This window comes from Choloepus didactylus, chromosome 2, assembly GCF_015220235.1.
Source record: "Choloepus didactylus isolate mChoDid1 chromosome 2, mChoDid1.pri, whole genome shotgun sequence".
In the NCBI taxonomy this organism is placed as follows: domain Eukaryota; kingdom Metazoa; phylum Chordata; class Mammalia; order Pilosa; family Megalonychidae; genus Choloepus; species Choloepus didactylus.
The window spans coordinates 29,950,464-29,973,385 of NC_051308.1; the positions used below are offsets into that span (position 1 = coordinate 29,950,464).

General features: G+C 37.1%; 2 protein-coding genes across 4 annotated transcripts in view; one reads left to right on the forward strand and one right to left on the reverse strand.

The window, feature by feature from the left end:
* Positions 1 to 22,922, forward strand: part of EFCAB2 (EF-hand calcium binding domain 2) — a 221,211-nt gene that overhangs the window by 48,709 nt on the left and 149,580 nt on the right. The gene's annotated exons all lie outside the window — the stretch shown is intronic.
* Positions 16,976 to 19,704, reverse strand: LOC119523665 (protein SSXT-like). 2 transcript variants are annotated; one of them, XM_037822483.1, is made up of 2 exons: positions 18,791 to 19,704; positions 16,976 to 18,697 (listed from the first exon to the last, which is right to left on the reverse strand). In XM_037822483.1, exons 1-2 carry the CDS (start codon positions 19,668 to 19,670, stop codon positions 18,414 to 18,416), a joined length of 1,164 nt encoding a protein of 387 aa, XP_037678411.1. In that variant the 5' UTR covers positions 19,671 to 19,704; the 3' UTR covers positions 16,976 to 18,413. The 2 variants fall into 2 exon arrangements, with proteins under 2 accessions (XP_037678411.1, XP_037678402.1); XM_037822474.1 differs by having other exon boundaries at positions 16,976 to 19,704.

The following is a 22,922-nucleotide window of genomic DNA, read 5'->3' on the forward strand; positions in this document are numbered from 1 at the left end:
TCAGTGATTGTTTCTTCTATTATTCTTTCTGTCCCTTTTCCCTTCTCTTCTTCTGGGACACCCATAACATGTATATTCATGCACTTCATATTATTATTCAGTTCCCTGAGACCCTGCTCATATTTTTCCATTTTTTTCACCATTTGTTGTTTTGTGTGTAGGATTTCAGATGTCCTGTCTTCTAGTTCACTGATCCTTTATTCTGCCTCTTCAAATCTACTTTTATATGTCTCCATTGTGTTTTTCATCTTTTCTATTGTGCCTTTCATTTCCATAAGTTCTACCATTTGTATTTTCCATCTTACAAATTCTTCTTATGGTCATCCATTGTCTTTTTAATATCCTACATCTCTTTTTCCACATTTTCTTTCAGCTCATTGATTTGGTTAGATTTGTTTGAACATCTGTAATTAGTTGTTTCAACTCCTGTATCTCAGGTGAAGTGTTAGTTTGTTCCTTTGGCTGGTCTATATTTTGTGTTTCCTAGTATGTCTCATCATTTTTAGCTGTCTGTGTATCTGATTTTCTTGATTAGTTTATTCTGGAGCTCTTTTTCATTCTTTTACCTAGAGTTTTCTTGTTGATTGGCTTTGTTCTCTGTTCTTTGACGTTCAGTTCATCTTATTTTAGACTTCTAACAAAGCTTCTGCTTAGTTGATTAGAATTTTTCTGTTCTTGTTTTCTGGTTCTTGCCCTGTGTCTATGTAACTTTTTTTGTGAGAGATTCTCCCCAGATATGATCAACCCCAATCAGGTTTTCTCAGTTTAGACAGGCCCTGGTCTCAGGAGGAGGGTGTAATCTGTATCAATTGTCCCTGAGAATGAGACCCCACAGGTTGGCAGAGCTTCCTGTGAAGCCTGTAGACTCTGCTTTTTGTATCCTGTCCAGCAGGTGGTGCTTGTCAGTCTGCAGCTCCCCATCAGTGTAAAGAGGTGCAGTGCCTTTAATTCTCAGCAGACCCTGTCCTTGCCAGAGGCATGGCTGATTCAAGCTATTTCTGTTATCCAGCCCCTGGGGTGAGTATGAGTTCTCTGAATAAGGGCCACCACTTGAGCTGGGCCCCGCCCCCCTTGTCTTGGGGAAGTTGTGCCCTTTAGGGAATTATTTCCCCCACTAGACTCATTGCTTTATCTCTCAGATTTATTTTAGCTTCACCTTTGCCTGGGCTCAGCTGTCAGTTGCAAATATCTGAGGCTTTCTGAAATGAGCGACTTAGAATAGTTTAAAAAAAAAAAAAAGAAAAAAGAAAAGAAAAAATACAATAAGGAAAAAAGGAAAAAAAGGAAGAAAGAAAAAAAGAAACCCTTTTTCAAAGTCTTTCTGCAGCTCCCAAGGTTTGTTAGTCCAAGTATAGGCTATTTAAAGATATGCACTTTAGGGAATTATCTCCTTCATCTGAGTAGTTACTCTCAGATGACTTTAATTCTGCCCTTGCCCAGGGCAGTGCTGTATCCTGAGAGTTCCCACAGCTCTAAAGGGCTATTGAAAAGTAAAATTTTAAAGAGTCGGAGAGAAAGAAAAGAAAAAAACTTTTTCAGAGCTGGACCCCATCTCTCTGAGTTTGCAAACAAAAGCTTGAGTTGGTACCTGTATCTATGTGCCCCTCTTTTTGGAGCCCAAAATCTCTCTCTCTCTCTCTCTTTTTTGTTGTTGTTCTTAGCTCTGCCTTTGCTCTGTGGAAACCTCCTGGTTCCTTTCATGCTTGCTCTTGATTTATCTGTGGAGATTTTATTCAGTAGTCCAATTTTGTTAATTCTGCAATTTGTGCCTTGTTGTGCCCCACTCCTTGCTGCCAGCACAGATTGTTTCTTTTTCCTTCAGGAAACTAGCTCCAAGACAGGCTACCATGCCTGTGAGGGGTGGGGCACCAGGTCCCTAGTCAGGGAAAATTACAGTTCTTTGCGATCTCAGCCATTCCACCCATTTCAGACTGGTGTATGATGTGTGTTCAGTCACAGAATCCCCTTAACAGTTGTTCCAAACAGTTTTTGACAGTTACCAGCGTTCCTAGAACAGTAACTAAATTACACACCTCTCCACTCCACTATCTTTCCCTTTTGAGTTTATTTTTGAATATGGTGTGAGGTATTTATTTTGAATATTTATTTTGAATATGGTGTGAGGTATTTATTTTGAATATGGTGTGAGGTATTTATTTTTGAATATGGTGTGAGGTATTTTTGAATATGGTGTGAGGTAGGGGTCTTCTTTTTTTTCCAAATTGGAGGTGTAGTTTTCCGAGAACTATTTGTTGATGAGACTGTTCTTTCCCAATTGAGTAGTCTTTGCCACCTCATCAATATGTCTATTCTCATGTTAGTAACATGATGTTTTGATTCCTGTGGCTTTGTAATAGTTTTAAGATCAGGAAGTTTGAGTCCTCCAACTTCATTCTTCTTTTTCAACATGGCTTTAGCCATTCAGGGCCCCTTAATCTTCCATGTAAATTTTTTTTTCATTATGCTGCCATTTTAATTTTAATAAAATAGACAATTTCATATTACATAGAGAAAAAATCTATCCACTCACCATTGATAAAATTTTAGAAATATTTCCTATTAAAAGTTTAGTATTTGATTGAAATGAATCCATTATGATATTGTTTCTAAAGGTACAGCTTTCCCATCCCTATCCCTATTATTATTGAGAAATTAAAAAAAAATACAGGAAAGTACAAAAAAAATAAGACAAGAATCCAGAATTAACCAGTATCTTGTATGTACTTGCAGTCTTTTAAAAAATAAGTGGTTATTTATATATAAAGCTGCAATCCCCTTTTTCCAATGCTCACCCCACCTCCCACATTCGTTCCCTTCCCCCCTACACTCTTCACAGGCAACCACTATCAAGAGTTTGGTCTGTATCCTTCCAAATCATTTCAGAAATATTTAAATACAATATGCTTCCATTACCAATATATACTACTGAATTTTATGAGGGAAGTCTTTATTCAAATTTACAAAAATTTCACTGTACTATTTGCATCATTGTGCAACTTGATTTTTCCTTCTCAACGTGATTTTTCAACATGACCTTTCTCTGTTAATGCATTTCTCCTATGTTATATAGTATTCCATCACAAGAATTTTCCATTTCATTCCTGATGGGTATTTATTTCCAATTTTTGGTTATTACAAATCATGCTACACTAAATATCTTCCTGGTACATATTTCCGAAGTATACATACTCAGAGAAGAATTGCTAGGTATTTTGGATTTGTTTGAAGTAATGCTCTCTTAATCTCAAGATTAAGTATATAGCTTTTTTGTATTCTTGTTTTTAACTCCTTTGCATTTTATTGTTATTTATGGTTTATCCCTTCCCTGGACAACAAATTACCTCCAAACTATTTTAAAAATAGTTCCATCACTTCATCATTTTCTGATGCCATTTATGTCATATTCCAAATTCTGTTAAGTGTGTGAGTCTGTTTCTGGGCTCACTTCTTTTCTGCCACAATGTCACAAGAGTTTTATATTGTTTGTAGATGATATCTAGTATTGTCTCTTGCTTTCCAACACTTAAAACTTTGTTTTATATATAACATTGGTTAGGATCTCCAGATCTACGCTGATAGAAATGATGATAGCAGGCATCTGTTTCTTCTTCCCCAATTTTAATGGAAATGTTTCTAGAGTTTCAGCATTACATTTGCTATGTGTTATAGGTTTTTTGTTGGTCTTAGGATGTTTATCTTATGAATGTCCTTCTTTTCAGTATGTAACTTCTGGTGTCCCTTAAGTTTTTCACTTTTGTTTTCCTCATTCATGGTGCTTTGCTTCAGAATGATTATTTCTGATGTGCTGTGAGATGTAAATTCACAATGAAAAATTTCACATCTTCAGGGTATTCTTAGGGTTTTTAATGTGTATGAATTTTCTGGTGTCTAATGTGGTGTGACTTCTGGCTGAAAGCTTTCTCACATTCTGTGTGTATTCTCGCATGTAGACCAAGGGTTGAAAACAGAGAAGGCTTTCCCACATTCATTACAACCATAGTGTTTCTCACCTATATGGCTTCTCACATGCACCATAAGGGATGAGCTTTGAGAGAAGGCTTTTCTACATACATTGTTTTCATAGGTTTATCACCTGAATGAATTCTTACATGTACAATAAGCAATGTTTGTAGAGAGAAGGCTTTTCCACATTCATTACATTGATAGGGTTTCTCTCCAGTGTGAATGTTTTTATGTTTTATGAGGTACTTCTTCTGGCCAAAAGCTGTGCCACATTCACTGAATTTAAAGGATTTCTTTCCAGTAAGAATTTTCTCATGCTTAGTAAGGTTTGATTGGCCACTGAAGGTTTTCCCACACTCCTTTAATACAAAGGGCTTCTCTCCCATGTGAGTTCTCTGGTGTCTGATGAGGTTTGACTTTTGGATGAAAGCTTTTCCACATTTCTTACACTCAAATGGTTTCTCACCAGTGTGAATCTTCTGATGGGTAAGGAGGTTTTCCTTCTAGCTGAAGGATTTCCCACATTCATTACATTCAAAAAGCTTCTCTCCTTTATGTGTGTTCTGATGTTTAATGACATACTGCTTTTGGCTGAAGGCTTTTCCACATTCATTACATTCAAAAGGTTTCTCTCTAGTATGAAAATGTTCATGCACAGTGAGGTTTGATTTATGGCTGAAGACCTTCCCACATACCTTACAGACAGTGGGGTTTTCCCCACTATAAATTCTCTGTTGACTGAGGTTTGATATCTGAATGGAAGCTTACCCCCATTCACAAGGTTTCTCTCCAGTGTGAATTTTTTGATGAATGAGGATTTACTTTTGGCTTAAGATTTTTCCACATTTCTTACATTTGTAAGATTTTTTACCCTGTACTACCTTTCAAATATAGATTAACAAATGAGATTCTAGAGAAAACTTTGTCATATTCAGTACACTCAAAGGTTTCTCTCCTGTATAAATTTTCTAATGCTCAATGAAGTTTTTTTATTATTATTATTCATTTTATTGAGATATATTCACATACCATGCAGTCATACAAAACAAATAGCATATTTGATTGTTAACAGTACCATTACGTAGTTGTACATTCATTACCAAAATCAATCCCCGACACCCTCATTACCACACACACAAAAATAACCAGAATAATAATTAAAGTGAAAAGGAGCAACTAAAGTAAAAAAGAACACTGGGTGCCCTTGTCTGTCTGTCTGTTTGTTTGTTTCCTTTCCCCACCTTTCCACTCATCCATCCACAAACTAGACAAATGGGAGTGTGATCCCTATGCCTCCCCCCCAATCCCACTGTCCCCCCTCATAAGCCACATTTTTATACAATTGTCTTCAAGATTCATGGGTTCTGGGTTGTAGTTTGATAGTTTCAGGTATCCACCACCAGCTACCCCAATTCATTAGAGCCTAAAAAGGGTTGTCCATATTGTGCATAAGAGTGCCCACCAGAGTGACCTCTTGGCTCCTTTTGGAATCTTTCTGCCACTGAAGCTTATTTTTTTTTTTTTTTAATCATCATTTTATTGAGATATATTCACATACCACGCAGTCATACAAAACAAATTGTACTTTCGATTGTTTACAGTACCATTACATAGTTGTACATTCATCACCTAAATCAATCCCTGACACCTTCATTAGCACACACACAAAAATAACAAGAATAATAATTAGAGTGAAAAAGAGCAATTGAAGTAAAAAAGAACACTAGGTACCTTTGTCTGTTTGTTTGCTTCCCCTACTTTTCTACACATCCATCCATAAACTAGACAAAGTGGAGTTTGGTCCTTATGGCATTCCCAATCCCACTGTCACCCCTCATAAGCTACATTTTTATACAACTGTCTTCGAGATTCATGGGTTCTGGGTTGTAGTTTAATAGTTTCAGGTATCCACCACCAGCTACCCCAATTCTTTAGAACCTAAAAAAGGTTGTCTAAAGTGTGCGTAAGAGTGCCCACCAGAGTGATCTCTCGGCTCGTTTTGGAATCTCTCTGCCACTGAAGCTTATTTCATTTCCTTTCACATCCCCCTTTTGGTCAAGAAGATGTTCTCCATCCCACGATGCCGGGTCTACATTCCTCCCTGGGAGTCATATTCCACGTTGCCAGGGAGATTCACTTCCCTGGGTGTCTGATCCCACGTAGGGGGGAGGGCAGTGATTTCACCTTTCAAGTTGGCTTAGCTAGAGAGAGAGGGCCACATCTGAGCAACAAAGAGGCATTTGGGAGGAGGCTCTTAGGCACAATTATAGGGAGGCCTAGCCTCTCCTTTGCAGCAACAGTCTTCCCAAGGGCAAATTCCATGGTAGAGGGCTCAATCCATCAAACCACCAATCCCCTATGTCTCTGGGCATGTTAGCAACCATCTAGGTAGGGCAGGCCAATACCCCTGCATTTTCCACCAGCTCCTCAAGGGGCTTTGCATATTTTTTTCCTTATTTTTTTTTTAAACTTTTTTTCCTAAATCAACTGTATGAAAAATAAAAAAATTAAAAATAATAATAATAAAAAAAAACATACAATAAAAGAACATTTCAAAGACACCATAACAAGGGAGTAAGAAAAAGACAACTAACCTAAGATAACTACTTTACTTCAATGAAGTTGTTTTACATCCACTGATTCCTCTCCAATGTGAATTTTCTTCTGCTCAATGAGATTTGTCATATAGCTAAAGGTGTTTCAATATTCCTTAGAAACACAAGGTTTCTCTCTGGATGACTTCTACATTTAATGAAGTATGACATGTGAATGAAAGTTTTCCCAAATTCAGTAAATTCATAGGGTTTCTCTCCAGTATGAATACTCTGTTATCAATGGGGTTCAATTTTTTTTTATCAGAGGGGATTTTCACAGATTTACACTTTATGGGGGGTTATTACCACAAGGGGTAATCAGTGGCAGCAGGACTTAACTAATTAAAATGATTCTTTCCCACACAACTTCCTTCATGATGAAATAAGTTTGAATTGCATTTCAAACTCTTACAAAGAGGGGTTGACTTAAAGAAAAATAGTTCTGAGGTCAGAGGAAGTATTTTCAAATTTTCTTATATTCATTACCTTTTTCCTTAGTCTGTTCTTTACTGGAGATGGATGCAACTTGCTTCCCAAATCTTGTTGCTTCTATATCTGCTCACTATCTTCTTTAGGCTTCTTCTGGACAGGCTTTATTTCCATTTCTTTCTCCACCATCCAGGCTCATCTTCTTGCTTCAATGGAGGATCACATAGAGTTTGGCTATTTATAACCCATTGGGTAATTCCATGTGTAGGAATCTACTTTAGAGATACTCTTGCATAACTGTGGATAAAGACCAACATGTGCACTTTGGTGCTGCACCTGTGCACTGCTTCCATATAAATTTGATGATAGGCTTTTCCATTTTTGCAAAGAAGTTGTTGGAATTTCGATTGAGATTGTATTGAATCTGTAAATTGCTTTGGATAGTATTGAGATCTTTTAGCCTTCCCATCCATGAACATGGAATATCCTTCCATTTATTTAGGTCTTCATTACTTTCTTTTAGCAATGTTTTGGAGTTTTCTATATACAAATACTTTACATCCTTTGTTAAATATATTCCTAGATTTGATTCTTCTATTTGCTGTTGTGAATGGAATTTTTTTCTTGATTTCTTCTTCTGCTTGTTCATTGCTTGTGTACAGAAACACTACTGATTTTGGGGTGTTGATCTTGTACCCTTCCACTTGGCTGAATTCATATCTTAGCTTTAGGAATACTGTTGTGGATTTTTCAGAATTTTCTGTGTATAGGATCATAGCATCTGCAAATAGGGAAAAATTTACTTCTTCCTATCCAATTTGGATGCCTTTTATTTTTCTTGCCTAATTGCTCTGGCAAGAACTTCCAGTACAATGTGGAATAACAGTAGTGGCTGGGCATCCTTGTCTTGTTCCATATCTTGGAAATAAAGCTTTCAGTCTTTCACCGTTAAGTAGGATGTTAGCTGTGAGTTTTCATATAAGCTGTTTATCATGGTTTCATGATAGTTCTTTCATGATAATTCATGATAAGGAAGTTTCATTCTATTACTGGTGTTCTAAGTGATTTTGACATGAAGTGGTACTGTATTTTGTCAAATGACTTTTCTGCATCGATTGAGATGATCATGTGGTTTTCCCCTTTATTCTTTTTATGTTGGTATATTAATTGATTTTCTTATGTTTAACCAAGCTGGCATACCTGAGATAAATCCCACATCATCAAGGTATATAATTCTTTTAATATGCTGTTGGATTCAGTTTGCTAGTATTTTGTAGAGGATTTTTGCATCTATATTCATAATAGATGTTGGTCTGTAGTTTTCTTTTCTTGTGGTATCTTTATCTGGATTTGGTATGAGGGTGATGTTGGCCTTGTAGAATGAGTTAGGTAGTGTCCCTCATCTTCAATTTTTTGGAAGAGTTTGAACAGAATTGGAGGTAAAACCTTGTTGGAATGATTCGTAGAATTCCCCTGTGAAGCCATCTGCTCCTGGGCTTTTCTTTCTTGGGCATTTTTTGATGACTGATTCAGTCTCTACTAGTAATTGGTTTGATGAGATCTCCCATTTCTTCTTGAGTCAATGTAGATAGTTTGTATGTTTCTAAAAATGTGCCCATTTCATGTCTAATTTATTGGCATACAGTTGTTCATATGATCCATTTATAGTCCTTTTTATTTCAGTGAGGTTGGTTGTAATGTTCCCCTTTTCCTTTTTGATTTTCATTGTTTGTATCCTCTTTGTTTTCTTTTTCAGTCTGGCCAAAGGTTTGTTGATTTTGTTGATCTTTTCAAAGAACCAACTTTTGTTTTGTTGACTCTGTTTTTTTGTTTTCTATTTCAGTTATCTCCACTCTAATCTTTTTTATTTCCTTCTGTTTGCTTTGGTTTAATTTACTTTTCTTTTTCTAGTTCTTGAGGCTAGGTCTCTGTTAAAAGTCTTTCTTCCTTTTTAGTGTAAGCATTTAGAGCTAAACCTTTCCCTCTCACCACTGCCTTTGCTGCTTCCCATAAGTTTTGGTATTTTGTATTTTCATCTTTATTTGCTTCAAGATATTTCCTAATTTTGCCTCCGATTTCTTCTTTAAGCCATGGTTGTAAATATGTTTTTGGGCTCTGCTTTAGGTGCATATATACTTATAATTTTTACATCTTCCTGTTGAATCATCCCCTTTATCAGTATGCAATGGCCATCTTTGTCCCTCATAACTGATTTTCACTTTAAGTCTATTTTATCTGATATTAGTATTGCCACCCCAGTTCTCTTTTCATTACTACTTGCATGTTATATATATTTTCCAATCCTTTCACCCTCAACTTTTTTGTATCTTTGACTTTAAATTGTGTCTCTTGCAGACAGGATATATTGGGTCATGCTTTTTTCTTAAATGCAATTTTATTAAGGTATATTCACTCACCAACAAAGCATCCAAAGTATATAATCTATGGCTCACAATATCATCACATAGTTATGCATACATTCTCACAATTTTAGAACATTTCATTACTCCAGAAAAAAAAATTAAAAAAACCCAAATATTCCCATACCCTCCCCCACATCAATGACCCCTAGCATTGGTGTGGTCATTTGTTACTGTTAATGAAAGAATATTAAGATATTAGTGTTAAGTATAGTCCATAGTTTGCAATAGGTACATTTTCCCCCATATATCACTGTATTATTAATTCCTTAACTGGTGTACATTTGTTCAAGTTCATGAGAGAACTTTTTTTTACATTTGTATAGTTAATCATAGTCATTGTCCACCACAATATTCACTGTGTTATACATTCCCATGTTGTCCCATGCTTCAGGACTTCATTCCTTCTTCCTACTGAATAATATTCAATTGTATGTGTATACCACATTCTGTTTACCCATTCATCTGATGATGGACACTTGGATTGCTTCTGTCTTTTGGCAATTGTGAATAATATTGTTGTGAACATCTGTGTGCAAATGTCTGTTTTGCATCCCTGCTTTCAGATCTGGGTATATTCTGAGTAGTGGGATTGCTGGATCATAAGGCAACTCTATACTTAGCTTCCTGAGGAACCACCAAACTGTCCTCCACAGTGGCTGTACCATTTTACATTCCCACAAGCAGTGAATAAATGTTCCTATTTCTCCCCATCTTCTCCACCACCTGTAGCATTTCTGTTTGTTTAATAGTGGCCATTTTAGTAGGTGTGAGATGATATCTCATTTGTGGTTTTGATTTGCATTTCCCTAATAGCTAGTGAAACTAAGCATATTTTCATGTGCTTTTTAGCCATCTGTATTTCCTGTTTGGAAAAATGTCTATTCATGTCTTTTGCCCATTTTAAATTGGGTTGTTTGCTTTTTATTGTTCAGTTGTAGGATTTCTTTATATATTCTGGATATCAAACCATTATCAGATATGTGGTTTCCAAATATTTTCTCCCATTGAGTTGGTTGCCTTTCACTCTTTTGACATAGTCCTTTGAAGCACTGAAGTATTCAATTCTGAGGAGTTCCCATTTATCTATTTTTTCTTTTGTTGCTTGTGCTTTGGATGTAATGTCTAAGAAATAAGCTTATCACTTACTTGAAGATGTCTACCTAGTTTTCTTCTAGGAGTTTTATAGTACTTATTCTTATATTTAAGTCTTTGATCCATTTTGAGTTAATTTTTGCATAGGCTGTGAGGTAGGAGTCCTCTTTTATTCTTTTGGATATGGATATCTAGTTCTCCCAACACAATTTATTGAAAAGACCATTCTATCCTAGTTGAGTGGATTTGTGAGCCTTGTCAAAAATCAGTTGACCTAGATCTGAGGGTCTGTTTCTGAACTCTTAATTCCATTGATTGATATGTCTGTGTTTATGCCAGTACCATGTTGTTTGGACCACTGTGGCTTTATAAGATGCTTTATAGTCAGGAAGCATGGACCTCCCACTTCATTCTTTTTTAAGATTTTTTTTTTTTTTTTTGCTATTCTAGGCCCCTTACCCTTCCAAATAAAATTGATAATAAGCTTTTCCATTTCTGCAAAGTAGGCTGTTGAAATTTTGATTGGTATTGCATTGAATTGTAGATCAATTTTGGTAGAATTGACAATTTAATAACATTTAGCCTTCCATTCCATGAACACAGAATGTCTTCAATTTATTTAGGCCTTCTTTGATTTCTTTTAGCAGTGTTTTGTAGTTTTCTATGTACAAGTCCTTTATATCCTTGGTTAAGTTTATTCCTAGATATTTGATTCTTTTAGTGCTATTGTAAACAGAATTTTTTTCTTGATTACTTGTTGGATAGCTCATTACTATGGTACAGAAACACCACTGATTTTTGCATGTTGATCTTGTGTTCTTCTACTTTGCTAAACTCATTTATTAACTCAAGTAGATTTCTTGTGTTTTTTTAAGGATTTTCCAATTATAGGATTATGTCATCTGCAAATAGTGAAAGTTTTACTTCTTCCTTTCCAATTTGGATGCCTTTTATTTCTTTTTCTTGCCTAACTTCTCTAGTTAGATCTTCTAGCACAATGTTGAATAATAGTGGTGACAGTGGACATCCTTGTCTTGTTCCCAATCTTAGAGAAAAAGCTTTCAGTCTTTTACTGTTGAGTGTGATGTTAGCTGTAGGTTTTTCATATATTCCCCTTATCATGTTTAGGAAGTTTATTTCAATCCCTACCTTTTGAAGTTTGTCTTTATCATGAAAGGATGCTGAATTTTGTCAAATGCCTTTTCTGCATAAGTTGAGATGATCATGTGGTTTTCCCTTTCAATTTGTTAATGGGGTGCATTACAGAAATTGATTTTCTTCTGTTGAACCATACCTGGAATAAAATCCACTTAGTTATGGTGTATTTTTCTTTTAATATTCTGTTGGATTCGACTTGCAAGTATTTTGCTGAGGATTTTTGCATCTATATTCATTAGAGAGATTAGTCTAAAGTTTTCTTTTTCCATAGTATATCAGGCTTTAGTATTAGGGTGATGTTGGCTTCATTGAATGAGTTTCCTCCTCTTCAGTTTTTTTTAGAAGAGTTTGAGCAGGAGTGGTATTAATTCTTGGAATGATTGGTAGAATTGCCCTGTGAAGCTAGCTAGTCCTGAGTTTTTCTTTATTGGTAGGTTTTTGATGACTGATTCAATCTCTTCACCTGTGACTGGTTTGTTGAGGTCTTCTATTTCTTCTTGAGTTAGTGTAGGTTGTTTGTATGTTTCTAGGAGGTTGTCCATTTCATCTATGTTGTATAGCTTATTGGCATACAATTATTCACTGTAACCTCTTATGATCCTTTTTATTTCTTTGAGGTCCATGGTAATGCCCCACCTCTCCTTTCTGATTTTGTCTTTGTGAGTCTAACAAAGGGTTTGTCAATTTTGTCTATCTTCTCTAAAAACCAACTTTTGGTTTTATTGATTCTATTGATTATTTTTAATGTCCATTTCATTAATTTCTGTTCTAATCTTCACTGTTCCTTTCCTTCTACTTGCTTTGGAATTAGTTTGCTTTTCTTTCTTCAGTTTGTCCAGTTCTTCAGTTAGGTTGTTGGTTTTAGCTCCTTCTTCCTTTTTAGTATAGGCATTTAGGGCTATAAATTTCTCTCTCAGCAGTGCCTTTGCTGGATCCCATATGTTTTGATATGTTGTGTTCTCATTTTCATTCATCTCAAGATATTTACTGATTTCTCTTGCAATTTCTTCTGAAACCCACTAATTGTTTAAGATCATGTTGTTTAATCTCAATATATTTGTGTATTTTCCAGTTCTCTGTTTGTTATTGATTTCCAGCTTCATTCCATTATGATCAGAGAAAGTGCTTTGTATAATTTCAGTCTTTAAAAATTTCTAAGACCTGTTTTTTGCCCTAGCATATGATCTATTCTGGAGTTTGTTCCATGAGCACTTGAGAAGAATGTATATCCTGCTCTTTTGGGGTGCAGTGTTCTACATATGTCTCAGGTCTAGTTGATTTATCATGTTATTTAGGTTCTCTGTTTCTTTATTGATACTTTGTTTAGATGGTCTATCTAATGAAGAGAGTAATGTGTTGAAGTCTCCCACTATTATTGTGGAGACATATATTACTCCCTTCACTTTTGTCATTTATTTTGGGGCACCTTTGTTATGTGCATAAATATTTATGATTATTTTTTCTTGGTGAATTGCCCCTCTTATAACTTTTTTACATTTAAAGCCTATTTTGTCCAATATTAGTATAGCTACACCAGGTCTGGTTACTCTTTGTACGGAACACCTTTTCCCAGCCTTTCACTTTCAACCTATTTGTGTCCTTATGCCTAAGGTGAGTCTCTTGTAGAAAGCATATAGTTGGATCATATATATATATATGTATATATATATATGCTGTCTACAAGATTCTGCTATTCTGTGTCTTTTGATTGGAGAATTTAATCCATTAACATTCAATGTTATTACTGTAAAGGCAGTATTTATTTCAACTATTTTATCCTTTGCTTTTATATGTCATATCTTATTTTTGTCTCTTTTTACCCCTTTAGTTACCCTTACTGATAATCTTCATTTTTACACTCTTCTCCAAGCCTTTTTCTCCTATCTTTTTTTTGCAGCCTGCAGAACGCTATTTAGTATTTCTTGTGGCAGTGTCTCTTTTTAAGACTCTCTCAGTTTTTGTTTATCTGTGAATATTTTAAACATTCCCTCATTTTTTAAGGTTGTTTTTTTTCTGAATAAAGAATTCTTGACCAGCAATTTTTCTCTTTCAGTGTCTAAAATATGTCATACCACTGTCTTCTAGCCTCCATAGTTTCTGATAAGATACAGAACGTAGTCTTATTGAACATCCCTTGTATGTGATGAATTGCTTTTATCTTGCTGGTTTCAGAATTCTCTCTTTATCCTTGGCATTGGACATTCTGATTATTGTGTCTTTGAGTAAGTCTATTCGGATACATTCTGTTTGGAGTACATTGTGCTTCTTGGACATGTATATTTATGTCTTTCATAAGAGTTGGGAAATTTTTGGCCTTTATTTCTTCAAATATTCTTTCTGCTCCCTTTCTGTTCTGGTCTCTTTTCCTTCTTGGGCACACATTGCGTGTGTTTGTGTGCTTCATGTTGTCATTCAATACCCTAAAACTGTGCTCTATTTTCTCTTTCTTTTTTTTTTTTCAAATCTTCATTTTATTGAGATATATTCACATACCACACAGTCTCACACAAAACAAATCGTACATTCGATTGTTCACAGTACCATTACATAGTTGTACATTCATCACCTAAATCAATCCCTGACACCTTCATTACCACACACACACAAATAACAAGAATAATAATTAAAGTGAAAAAGAGTAATTAAAGTAAAAAAGAACACTGGGTACCTTTGTCTGTTTGTTTGTTTGTTTCCTTCCCCTATTTTTCTACTCATCCATCCATAAACTAGACAAAGGGGAGTGTGGTCCTTATGGCTTTCCCAATCCCATTGTCACCCCTCATAAGCTACATTTTTATGCAATTGTCTTTGAGATTCATGGGTTCTGGGTTGTAGTTTGATAGTTTCAGGTATCCACCACCAGCTACCCCAATTCTTTAGAACCTAAAAAGGGTTGTCTAAATTGTGCGTAAGAGTGCCCACCAGAGTGACCTCTCAGCTCCTTTTGGAATCTCTCTGCCACTGAAGCTTATTTCATTTCATTTCACATCCCCTTTTTGGTCAAGAAGATGTTCTCCATCCCACGATGCCGGGTCTATATTCCTCCCCGGGAGTCATATTCCATGTTGCCAGGGAGATTCACTCCCTTAGGTGTCTGATCCGACATAGGGGGGAGGGCAGTGATTTCACCTTTCAAGTTGGCTTAGGTAGAGAGAGAGGGCCACATCTGAGCAACAAAGAGGCATTCGGGAGGAGGCTCTTAGGCACAATTATGGGGAGGCCTAGCCTCTCCTTTACAGCAACCGTCTTCCCAAGGGTAAATCCTGTGGTAGAGGGCTCAACCCATCAAACCACCAGTCCCCTATGTCTGTGGTCATGTTAGCAACCATCGAGGTAGGGTAGGCCAGTACCCCTGCATTCTCCACAGGCTCCTCAAGGGGGCTCTACATATTTTTTTCCTTGTTTTTTTTAAACTTTTTTTTTATATATCAACTGTATGACAAATAAAAAAATTAAGAAAATTAAAAAAATACAATAAAAGAACATTTCAAAGACACCATAACAAGGGAGTAAGAAAAAGACAACTAACCTAAGATAACTATTTTAATTCCAACATGTTCCTACTTTACCTCAAGAAAGTTACCTAAATAGCAACATTTCTGTAAACTTGTTCCTACTATACCCATCAGAAATTAACAGACCATAGTCATTCCTGGGCATTCCCAGAACATTAAATTTACCCATGATAGCTTATCTGTTCTTCTTGGATTATTGTTCCCCCTTCCTTAATTGCTCTCTATTGCTAGTTCCCCTACATTCTACATTATAAACCATTTGTTTTACATTTTTCAAAGTTCACATTAGTGGTAGCATATAATATTTCTCTTTTTGTGCCTGGCTTATTTCGCTCAGCATTATGTCTTCAAGGTTCATCCATGTTGTCATATGTTTCATGAGATCGTTCCTTCTTACTGCCATGTGGTATTCCATCGTGTGTATATACCACATTTTATTTATCCACTCATCTGTTGAAGGACATTTTGGGTTGTTTCCGTCTCTTGGCAATTGTGAATAATGCTGCTATGAACATTGGCATGCAGATATCCTTTCGTGTCACTGCTTTCTGATCTTCTGGGTATATACCGAGAAGTGCAATAGCTGGATCGAACGGTAACTCTATATCTAGTTTTCTAAGGAACTGCCAGACTGACTTCTAGAGTGGCTGAACCATTATACAGTCCCACCAACAATGAATAAGAGTTCCAATTTCTCCACATCCCCTCCAGCATTTGTAGTTTCCTGTTTGTTTAATGGCAGCCATTCTAATTGGTGTGAGATGGTATCTCATTGTGGTCTTAATTTGCATCTAATAGCTAGTGAAGCTGAACATTTTTTCATGTGTTTCTTGGCCATTTGTATTTCCTCTTCAGAGAACTGTCTTTTCATATCTTTTGCCCATTTTATAATTGGGCTGTCTGTACTATTGTCATTGAGTTGTAGGATTTCTTTGTATATGCAAGATATCAGTCTTTTGTCAGATACATGGTTTCCAAAAATTTTTTCCCATTGAGTTGGCTGCCTCTTTACCTTTTTGAGAAATTCCTTTGAGGTGCAGAAACTTCTAAGCTTGAGGAGTTCCCATTTATCTATTTTTTCTTTTGTTGCTTGTGCTTTGGGTGTAAAGTTGTCATTCAGTTCCCTAAAACTGTGCTCTATTTTTTCTGTTCTTTGTTTCTGTAAGATTTAATTTGTCCTCTCTTCTAACTCACTGATCTTTTCTTTTGCCTGTTCAAATCTGCTGTTGTATGCCTCAAGTATTGTTTAAATCTCATCTGTTATGCATTCCTTTCCCATAAAAGGTATTATTTTTCTTTGTGTGCTTTCAAACTCCTCTTTATGTTGCCAGTGTCTTCTTAATATCCTTTATCTTTTTCGCTGTATTTGCCTTCATCTGCTTGAATTGATTTGGAGATTCTTTTTTTTTTGAACATCCTTTAGTAGTTCCAAATTCTATGTCTCCTCTGACTTTTTTTTTTTTTTTTTTTTTTTTTTTTTTTTTACAATCACAAATAATTTATTTTTCTGTTAGAGTTGATACAGTTTTAAATAGCAACAAAGTACACAGTAGTGGAAAATTGGCACAGAACCTACAAGCATTTCAATCACAATAAGGCTCTCCATGCTCTATTTCTTCAAACCTTGATATCCATTTTCTACTGACCAACTTGTTAAAAAAACCTATTCTGACCTTAAAACACACACTCACTCTCTCTCTCTCACACACACACACTGAAAGTCCTCCTTTCAATTACAATATGCTGAGACAGTATATTTTGCTTATTTAAATTTATGGTACCCCTTCTGTTTCATTTCAGGTTAGAAGTGGGAAAAACATTTTAATTATAAAAAAATACATCTATTTCCTGGGCATAGGCAACTGTGATGAAAATAGTAACTTACCTTTGGACTAGATGTTTTCAGATAATGCCTAAATAATTCTGGTTAAAACTTGTCAAAGCATGCTTTCCTGGACCAATGCAGTATCCTTGAAGTTAGTTAAAATAATCAGGCACAGGACAGTCTCATATAATGGTTAAATATGCCATGATCCTAAACAAAGAAAGTTAGCATGCAACTTCCATGCTTTTACTAGAGATCAGAACAAAACCTCATCAATAAACATTTTCCTGAACATCTCTTTCTCTTATATTAACCAACATAAAAAAGGGAAAAACAAAAGTGTCCTTTTATAAATGGCAATATTTCCAGTTAAGAAAGTTGAAACAAAGATTTGTAATGTCTCCTGAACTATTTTATTATATAAAACAATTATCCTTCTAATGTCAAAAAATAAAACTACTGGATCAATGTTGACTCTTCTTTAATATCATCTATAAAATCCTCTGATATTACTTACTAAATTCCCTGATTACTCAAACAAGGTAAAATTAATACTTCCATTTTCAGTTATTGCTATTTTAGGAGAAGATTATGATTACCACCTCATTTACATGAAACTGTTACCAAAGATTCTTCAGATCAAACGTGAAGTAATTCTTATTGCCTCATATTTTAAAACTGTATTATAAATGATCATTATAAAAGGGTTTAATCCACAAAACTGGAAGGCATTTCAAAACAATGTCTTTTCTACTCAAAACTGTATCACAGTGCCCTTGATTATCTAATAGATAAAAGGGATTTGAATTTCCTCTATAAGAACAGTGGACATATGGTGTGCTTTGTCTTCTCCCTCATCTTTATCTTTATAGTGCACCATTTTGAGACCAACACAGTCAAGCATCTACCATACTCCAACCCAGTTAACAGTGATTTCTGATTCTGCCAAGCGCACAGTGTGCCGCCTTGCATACTCTTCACACGAAATAAGCATAATATACAAAATATTGCTGTTGTAAAAAGTGTACATTTCCCTCTTTCCCTTACAAAAGAATCTGTGGAAAAGTATTAAATTCCCTTAACCTTCATAAACATACAAAGCTGTTCACACCTTTCAGTCTGTAACAGTCCATTTGAAACACAGTTCTGAAATCATTACAAATTGGTTATGTCATTGCATTTTCTGTCCAATGTTGCCATCTAGAGTAGAAATGTGAAATCAAGAGTATTTTTGAATAACTAAAGCCTTTTACAACTAAGCCACAAAGGCTGCTTACTGATGAAACAGCCATTTATCCACAAGGGTTTTCCAAAACTACATGGAATGGAAGAATCTCTTCACAGAGAGGTGTCCACAGTGCTGAGGTGACATTATGGCTACTGAGATACTGGCTATTGGAATGCAAGTTCTTTTTCATTGCTGGTAATTTCCATACTGTCCCTGGTCGTATCCATAAGGCCTCTGCTGGGGTGGCTGTGGTGGTCCAGGCTGGGTTGGTCTATATCCCCCATACTGCTGGCCTTGTCCCTGGGGGTAGTTGGGATACTGAGGACCTGGACCACCCTGCGAAGGACCATAGCCCTGCTGCTGTCCTGGATAACCCTGCTGTCCTGGGTACTGCTGTTGCTGGGGTGGATATCCCTGCTGTGGCGGTGGTCCTTGGTAAGCATCTTGCTGTTGGCCATATTGTGAATTTCCTCCTTCGTAGTAATGTTGTGAGGAATCCTCATAAGGCCTATCGTAGCCTTGTTCAGGATACGACGGTTGCTGATAACCGTAATCATTATGACCATCAGGATAGTATTGCTGGTTCATGCCTTCTGGAGGACCTTGTCCACCATGACTGTATTGGTCCCCGTAATAGTCCTCCTGGCCTGAGTACTGCTGTGGTGGGCCCTGTTGAGGTGGCCTATAGGGAGGAATCTGTCTCTGACCCATCATATGATTGCCTTGGTTAACTTGACCCATCATTCCCATAGGTGGCTGCTGTCCTTGGTAATGTTGCCCACCTCCCTGTGGCATATTGTATTGTTGAGAAGGAGGCTGCTGATGCATCATTGGACCTTGGTTTGGCTGCATATTCATATTTGGTCTAGGGCCATAGTTTCCCATTGGTTGCCCTTGACTCATCGTCATCTGATTCTGTACAGGCATACTCTGTGATGATGGCACAGAATGGCTGTAGCCTCCCATGGATCCATGGCTACTTGAAGGCATGTTCATGGAACTGTTTGTCATATTGAGTTGACTGGGTCCAGGTCCCTGCATAGGCATATGATTAGGCCCAGGCATCTGGCCGTTCATCTGGTTCTGCATGTGTGGTGCAGGAGGACCCCCACCTACCATTCCATCTGAAGACATGTTGTGAGAGCGTGGAGGTGGGGGAGGGCCGCTCTGATTCATCCCTCCAGGACCCATAGGCATATTCTGCGTGGGTGGTGCTGGTAAAAGAGACTGCATATTTTGATTAGAATCTGCTATTGTAGCAAGGTAGACCAAGTTTGTATGCAACATCTGCTGATACTGAGAACACTCTGAAGTCTTTCCTTTATTCTGATAGTCCATTATACACTGAATAAGATGGTTATTTTCATCCAACATCTTCTGAATAGCAGCGGGTGTGATCTCTCCCTTGCCTCGCTGCCTCGGGGCTGCGAACGCCACAGACATGTTGCCGCCGTCCCCACTACCAGCAAGTCCCTAGCGCCACCTCCTCTGACTTTTTAATTTGTTCCTTTGACTGGTCCATATTTTCCTTTTTCTTAGTATGGCTTGCATTTTTTTGCTGATGTCTAGGCATCTGATTTTCTTGATGTGTCTACTTTGATGGTCAGTTTCTCTTTCTTGCCTAGGATTTTATTGTTGATTGGCTTTCTGTTAAGCTCTTCTTTGAAACTTGGCTCAGTTTATGCTAGATCTTTAGAATTTCCTGTGTTTAACTGATCAAAACTGGGCAAGGGACCCATGGATGCAATGTAGACCAGTTTTGGAGGGTCCTGGGGAGAGGCTCAGGAAAGAAGTGAAGTTTTTTTTTTTTTTTGTTTTTTTTGCCTCCCCTAAGCTTCACTTTCCTGGCCTGCCCAGCAGATGGCACTCTTTGGAAAACCTTTCCCCACTGCACTAAGGAGGGAGTATATTTTTTCAACCTCTATTAGGCGGTGTTGAAACCGGGCAGGCTAGAACCATGCTCAGAGTCAGAACCCAGCAGTCCAGACTTGCCAATCAGAAACCACACTCAGCACTTGACTGTATCCCCCCAACCCCCTATTCTGAGGGAAGAACTTCATACCCCTCTCTAGCTGCAGCAGCCAGCCACTGACCATATCTGAGGGAAGCCTCAAGGGTGGGTGATGGGTGCTGGCCACTGACGTGGGAGCAGTTCACTCATAATATTTCCTGTAGTTCTGTCTCCCTGTCTTGCTCTTCCCTGGATGCTATACAGTGCTTCCCTGGTCTCCAGAGTTTCTGCCTGTCCACTGTTTGTTTTTGTAGGAGGAGTGTGTCCTGGATCTCCCTACTCCACCGTCTTCCCTGGAAGCTCTCCCTGGAAGCCATTTCTTATTTTAACATCATTTGTCATGTGGAAAGACTGTGAATTTTCAAAACTAGAATTATTGACTCCTTTTTATTTAACAGTCCTCCCTTCAGTTTATTTTTCTGCTCTTATGTTTTATTACAACCAGCCCAAAGAAACCAGGGAGCAACTTCAATACTTTGCCTTGGAATCTCCTTAGTTAGATCACCCAATTCATTAAGCATATTTTCTACTTTCCATGTTTATACAGATGATGCTGTCACAGAATTTCTGCCATTACATAAAAATGATCCCCTTTTCTGTAGTTTCCAACATGATTCTCCTCACTTACTTTTTTTTTTATCTTCATTTTATTGAGATATATTCACATACCACGCAGTCATACAAAACAAATCGTACTTTCGATTGCTTACAGTACCATTACATAGTTGTACATTCATCACCTAAATCAATCCCTGACACCTTCATTAGCACACACACAAAAATAACAAGAATAATAATTAGAGTGAAAAAGAACAATTGAAGTAAAAAAGAACACTGGGTACCTTTGTCTGTTTGTTTCCTTCCCCTATTTTTCTACTCATCCATCCATAAACTAGACAAAGTGGAGTGTGGTCCTTATGGCTTTCCCAATCCCATTGTCACCCCTCATAAGCTACATTTTTATACAACTGTCTTCGAGATTCATGGGTTCTGGGTTGTTTTTTTTTTTTTTTTTTTTTTTTTTATCTTCATTTTATTGAGATATATTCACATACCACGCAGCCATACAAAACAAATCGTACTTTTGATTGTTTACAGTACCATTACATAGTTGTACATTCATCACCTAAATCAATCCCTGACACCTTCATTAGCACACACACAAAAGTAACAAGAATAATAATTAGTGTGAAAAAGAGCAATTGAAGTAAAAAAGAATACTGGGTACCTTTGTCTGTTTGTTTCCTTCCCCTATTTTTCTACTCATCCATCCATAAACTAGACAAAGTGGAGTGTGGTCCTTATGGCTTTCCCAATCCCATTGTCACCCGTCATAAGCTACATTTTTATACAACTGTCTTCGAGATTCATGGGTTCTGGGTTGTAGTTTGATAGTTTCAGGTATCCACCACCAGCTACCCCAATTCTTTAGAACCTAAAAAGGGTTGTCTAAAGTGTGCATAAGAGTGCCCACCAGAGTGACCTCTCGGCTCCTTTTGGAATCTCTCTGCCACTGAAGCTTATTTCATTTCCTTTCACATCCCCCTTTTGGTCAAGAAGATGTTCTCCGTCCCACGATGCCAGGTCTACATTCCTCCCCGGGAGTCATATTCCACGTTGCCAGGGAGATTCACTCCCCTGGGTGTCTGATCCGACGTAGGGGGGAGGGCAGTGATTTCACGTTTCAAGTTGGCTTAGCCAGAGAGAGAGGGCCACATCTCCTCACTTACTTTTAAGCTCTAACCTGCATCCTGCTCAAAGGCCAGTATGCTTGGTTCCAAAGCCTTTTCCACATTTTTAGCCATTTGTTATAGGAGCACTCTGATTCCAGCTACCAAAATCTGTATTAGTTATAAATTACTATTATTTATTAGTTATCTATTTTGGTGTAACAAATTATCCAAAAACTTCGTGGCCTGAAACAGCAAACATTTGTTCTGTTGCACAGTTTTGGGGTTCAGGAATGTGGGAGCCTCTTAGCTGGTTGGGTCTAGCATGGGGAAATCTCTCATGTGGCTGTAGTCAAGACACCAGCTGGGGCTCTAGTAGTTGGAAGGCTGGACTGGGCTAGTGGATCTGCTTCCAAGATCACTTACATGGCCTTTGGTAGGAGGCCTCAGTTTCTCCCTGACTACTGGCTGGAGTCCTCAGTTTCTCACTACAGGCAGCTCTCCGTAGGCTGTTTGAATGTCTGCACAACATGGTAGCTGTCTTCCCCCGAGTCAGTGATCTGAGATTTTGATTTGAAATAAAAATGCTTGTGATCTAAGAATAGGTGTTAAAGGATTAGAGAATATTGGCCAATCATAGAGAAATCTGTCAATAAAGTCTTAGTGGACTTGCCTGATTTACAACTGGTGGAATGAACAGATGGCCCACAGGCAATTATAATTCAAAGACCCTCTATCTGCAGATGGATGAAGGATCCAATGGAATATTAGTTTGGTATTGGATAGGTTGAGTTTGAGGAGGTAAGAAATATAGGACTGCAGTGGGGTGGGAAACAGCTTAAAGCTAAACAGATTTGGTAGTCAACAACATGAATTTAAATGTTAAGACTTGAGGATAAATAACTAGTATTTAGTTATAATGGGAGTGATAATGCATTAAATTCATAAAATGTTTTTGTAATAATTTATATATTTGTAGTTTTTATCTTGAAGATAAATTTCTTGCATCGAGGG